At 33.3% G+C, this 5,647-nt stretch overlaps 1 protein-coding gene across 1 annotated transcript in view; it reads right to left on the bottom strand.

Annotated features, from left to right (window-relative positions):
- CAPS2 (calcyphosine 2) overlaps nt 1–5,647 on the bottom strand; it is a 57,219-nt gene that overhangs the window by 10,525 nt on the left and 41,047 nt on the right. The window contains exons 13-15 of the mRNA XM_003783406.2: nt 4,319–4,437; nt 3,309–3,367; nt 1,634–1,788 (exon numbers count right to left, since the gene is read on the bottom strand). Of these exons, the coding sequence (XP_003783454.1) occupies nt 1,634–1,788; nt 3,309–3,367; nt 4,319–4,437 (333 nt within the window). The remainder of the gene's footprint in view (nt 1–1,633; nt 1,789–3,308; nt 3,368–4,318; nt 4,438–5,647) is intronic.

Below are 5,647 nucleotides of genomic sequence, written 5' to 3'. Positions count from 1 at the left end.
TGGTGCATACTGAGTATTACATTTTTAATATACTTTCATCCTTTCTTAAAATGTGTATGCATTTTTGGCATCCTGTGTGTGTGTGTTTACCATTTACTCAGTTTTGAATATTTAATTATTTTTAATTTATTGTGCTAATTCAAGAGTCATTTCAAATTCTGTAATGCCTTTTGTAGCACTATGACCACTCATTCTATTTCTGCTAATTTAATGCTTAAAAGTATAGTTCAAATGACTCTATTCTTATTCCGTAATTTACACTGAAAGACATAATTTTGAATAGATCCCGTATGCCATTTTCATCGCTTTACCTTTTTTGCCAACTGAACTATTTAATAGAAAGTCCTGTTCTGGTCCTCAATGTTGCTGACAACAAAGAAATGACGGCACACGTTTTCTCAACCCTGGATAAATACATTTCCAATGTGCAGTCAAGCTGTTAGCATTAATGAGACTGTAAATAAAATGCCCAGCAAAGTACTTGACAAATGAGTTTTCAAAAAACATTCTCTTCCAGATCCCTCTAATTTTTTTTAAAATAAAACTTGAATTAGAAAAACAAAATCTCAAGATGCCCTGCCTTCCCTCAGTTCTCAACAACCCATGCATTATTTTCTATGATAATGCAGTGGGTAAAATATAAGGCTCTGCACAGTTGAAGTGAAGATGAGTTTCAGTTTTCTTTTTTTTTTTTTTGAGACAGAGTTTTACTTTGTCATCCTTGGTAGAGCGCCATGGTATCATAGTTCACAGCAACCTCAAACTCTTGGGCTCAAGCAATCCTCATACCTCACCCTCCTGAGTAGCTGGGACTGCAGATACAATACCCTGCAACAATACCCGGCTATTTTTTTTTTTTTTTCAGAGATGGGAGGATCTCACTCTTGCTCAGGCTGGTCTTGAACTCCCAAAGTCAAGTGATCCACCTGCCTTGGCCTTCCAGAGTACTTGGATTACAGGCATGAGCCATAGCACCCACCTGAGTTTCACCTTTAAAATCATGTAAAGTTGGGAGTAATATAGACAGAAAACAGATTTGCTCACCCAGGTTATGGATTAGCCATTTGCAGTTCTGGGAACAGGCTGCGCTCCTTTTTATCTCTAAGCCTTCACATGTTCTTCCCCTTTCCATGAAATCCCCATTGTCTGCTCCTCCTGGTCCTCACCTTTTGTGCGGCTAATTCCTTCACAAATCATCTTGATTGCACTTCCTCCAGGGATCCTTCCACAATCTTCCCTCTCCTTCCCCATAACCTGGCTTAGAATTAGGTAGCTATCCCTTGTACTTGAAAAATATTCTCTATTTCACAGATATTTTATTTTATATTCATTTGCCTTCAATTCTGAAGATCTTGAGCACACAGAGTATGTTGTCTCAGAGCTTAACACATGCCTAGTTATTAATATATTATAACTATGTGATAGGGGAATTTTGAAATATTAATATAATAAATACATAACAGAGGAATTTCAAAATTTTTGAAATCAACAAAACATATTGCCTGATGGGTTAATACTGATAACAGGGCATAAGGGAGGAAGCAAATGAACTACTAAACTTTTTCATAGAAAAGTGAATAATGTCACCCAAAAATAATGTTATTTGCTACAGAGAATTTTCTGTGATACGTACCTTTTCAGACACTTCTAAGTGAAATACTTTTAGAGCTTGCTGAAAATCTGCCTTATCTAAAAGTCCATTTCCTTCCTTATCCAATTGTTTAAAGTATTTTCCCAATCCAGTCAAAATTCGAACTCCTCTTTTCTGTAGTTTTTCTTTTAGCACATCTGCTCAACAAAGAGAAAAATGCAGGTGAACTGCTCGTGTGCACAAATGCACAATGCTACAGCTTTCTCTTTTGTAGGAAAATTAAAGTTGATGTAACTATGATAAGGGTATAAAAATTCAACTAAACCTTGTGTATGACTGACAAAAGACTTTGGAAAATAGAATGTTTTTAGTAAAGAAGATTAAATATAAAATTACATATAAAACATACCGGAACTATAGCACCACTGTGTGGTGAAAGTCTTATATTTTAAACATAGGCAAATAATGTTTCACTTTATAAGCAAGAAAATACCATAACCATTTCAAATGAAATCTCAGTTTTTCTTGTCTAATTTCTTCTTTAATCACTCCCACATGGTTAAACTCTTTTCCCTGTCTGTGTAGTTATCAACTGAACTCCCAAACTGATACCAGGCAAGTCACTCAAAAATTATCAGTTCAGCATTTGTTTAAGTAGTTTGAAATCTTCAAATTGTAACTTGTATGTTAAATAGCAGCAAGGCTTTGGAATGTTATCCTATACTTATTTAAAGTAAATCCTCCTTCTAGAAACTCCTAAGAGGTTAAATGCTTACGTCCCTAGCATTCTTCACTGTTATTTCACTTAATGTAGTTTGTGCCATATTTACTTAAGAAAATAAGCAAACTGGAAAAGTCACTAAAGAAGTTATTAGCTATAACACATTAAAGAAAAGAACAAACGTCCCTGGATTAACCATGACGGAAGACTGTGCAGCAACAATGACATCGAGAATATTTGAGCGTTTAAACACAACCCTCAAATCTGTTTCTGGCCTTCTTACTATGATTTCCCTTATCTTTGTACGAGAAATAAGAATTCATCAAAATTCATAAATTTCATGTTAATTACTGTGATTACTTGTCACACAAGTAATACACAAGAATCACTTTCTCCCTTCTAGACTAGGAGGTCTAAGAAAGGAATCAGAGCTATGTATACTGCAGGGTTTATAAAACTGGACTCTAGAAACGACATTTGTAAAATGTTTTACCCTGCAAAGCCAACATATATCTCATTTATTACCTACAACAACCCTGGAAAGTAAATTAAAGAGGAATTATTATTCCCATTTTAGAGGTGAAGAAAGAGGTGTGAGGTATTTCTCTAAAGTCACATGTCTGTTGAATAGCAGAGTCCACACACAAATCTGTCCCCAGGTCCAGCATTTTTAACTTTATACCAGGCTATAGAAATCTCTTTAGAATACTTGTGTCATAAGACAAGAATTACATTACAAAAATCACTTTTATATTTTATACAGTTCATTACTAGGTAATATTAGTGTTACCTAGTAATGTCTAAAAACCTTAAGTTCATAATTCACATAATACTAGTTATAATAAATAAAATCAATCAATAAATGAAATAGTTTAAAAATATTTTTAAAACAAGCAAATAGAAAGTGCCACTGAGGAATATCTGGAAAATACTTTCTTACTGATTACAAAAAAAAAAGAAAGAAATAGTTTAAAATTCAAACCACGTGACACATACCTTGAATGGCTTTGATGACCAGCCTATCGTTGGCTTCTTCCTGTTCTACAGAAGCAGTTCTGCAACTGACATGCTCACTGTGATAAAAATATATATTATTTTACAATTCTGAATGTGGAAACATTCACTTCTCCTTTACTCCAGTCTTAAGGAAACTCAAAGTTGGAAGCCTGCTTAGAATTTAATTAAGCTAATTTGGTACCCAAAGTATCAAATCAAGAGCTAAAATCCTTAAAATCTTACAAGAACTACCTATAAACATATTCATTTCTGTAGCTGTTTGAATGTTCTTTTAAATACTTAATAAAACTATTAAATTTAAAAGAAGTTTTACCTTGTAACGCATAAAATGTAAAATGCTATTTTAAAAAATCGCCCCCCCCCGCCGCCAATGCCCACCAAATACATTCAATTTCAGCATTATGGTAAATAACAAAGAAATACAAACCTCCTTACACCCAATTTATGTAATATGACCTCTAATATGTATATTATTTCACAAAAATATATTGCTATGATTTTAAAAATTCATTTAAAAGCACTTTCTGATTCATAACATTATTTTTTCACTATGCATTTTATCAATGAATACTATAAACATGGGGCTCAAGAATTTTTTTAATGCTAAAAAATGCATTACAATAACAGTATGGGGAAAATTGCTGTAATATTGTACCAATATCCTATCTTTTAAAATTACTTTGATATTATGTAGTAAAACAAAAATCTTACAGCAAAGGCAAATTAATGAGATTGTCTTTAACAAAAAATGAGAGTTTTAAAATCTTTAACTGAGAATAACTGTTCCCACACATGGAGCATATTTAAGTAAAATACAGCACATAAAACAGGCACATATACATATGCTTCGTTTAAAAAAAAAATTACACTTTTAAAGATTTTTAAACCTTAACTAAAATCTAAATGCTTTGTAACAGAATTTTATTTTAAGATAATAAAAATTAATGTTTTTATTTACTTTCAAAATGTCAAATGTATACTTGACTTACTTGAAAGAATACAAAGCTGTTTGATCAATATTTGTGATCCGGAGTATAAGTAATGTGTTTGCTTTAATGCTTTCTGGAAGGCTGGGATTACCAGAACTCAAAAATGTCAAGCTTGCACCCTGAAGATGTGAACAGATGAGTTATTTAAAGCTAAGAAGCATATAAAAAGTGAAATCCAACTACTATTATTTTAAAATATATTTGGAAGATACTTAGAAGCTACACAAGCTTCATTCACTTAATACTACAGAAAAATAAAGGAACTAATCTCCCAATAACTTTCTCAATTAGAGCAATTTTCTATTCAACAATATATGTGAATAAAAAACCCAGGAACATGAGAAATTCATATATTTTTATAAGAATCAGAGGAGAGAAAGGTCAAATTAGTTCAATAAAAATATTGACATTCCTACATACAGAAATAGAGCTATTGGCCCAACAGAAAGATGTATCGCAAATTGATGATCTGTGATCAATTCATCATACTCCATCAAGTTCCTTGATGACAGATATTAAATGACTATAAAAACCTAATTTTTACCTAATTAAAGCATCAAAGATTCAGCAACAAAATTCCTACCAAAAAAAAAAAAATTTCCTAACAGACAAAGTTTCATTTTGTCCACTTGGGCTACAATGACATGATCACAGCTCACTGCAGTCTCAAACTCCTGGGCTTAAGTAATCCTCCTGCCTCAGTCTCCCAGGTAGCTAGGACTATAGGTGTGCACCAGGACACCCAGCTAAACCTATCAAAATTCTTGATCTAAACTTAAAAAATTATCACTCTAATTTGTGAGTTGTTTAAATAAACATTACTAGTATACAGACAAATACAAATTTTAAAAAGGGGTATAATTCTTCTTGTTGATTATAAGGAAAGAGATTTCCCTCTGATCCTTTTTCTTAGAACATTTATTCTAGAAAATTTGAATTTTTAATGTAAGTTCTGTCTCCTCTCTTTGAAATTTATACCTATAAGTTCTTTTGAAAATTAGGTAAGCCAGTTGTCTGCTGTATGACTCAGAAAAGTCTTTCTCAAGGAATTCTGAGACACTCTTTAAAATGTAAAAGTCAAGGTAAATAGCACCATCTCCCAGTGTCTGTGGGAGAGTAGACAGCACCCCATCTCCCAGTTTCTGTGGGTCAGTAGATAGCACCCCATCTCCCAGTTTCTATGGGTGAGTAGATAGCACCCCATCTCCCAGTTCCTGTGGGTGAGTAGATAGCACCCCATCTCCCAGTTTCAGTGGGTCAGTAGACAGCACCCCATCTCCCAGTTTCTGTGGGAGAGTAGACAGCACCCCATCTCCCAGTTTCTGTGGG

The sequence above is a fragment of the Otolemur garnettii genome, unplaced genomic scaffold, assembly GCF_000181295.1.
Source record: "Otolemur garnettii isolate 467f Iridium unplaced genomic scaffold, OtoGar3 scaffold00007, whole genome shotgun sequence".
NCBI classification, from domain to species: domain Eukaryota; kingdom Metazoa; phylum Chordata; class Mammalia; order Primates; family Galagidae; genus Otolemur; species Otolemur garnettii.
The sequence above is the reverse complement of the archived record's forward strand: the minus strand, read 5'-3'. Positions and strand labels throughout refer to the sequence as shown.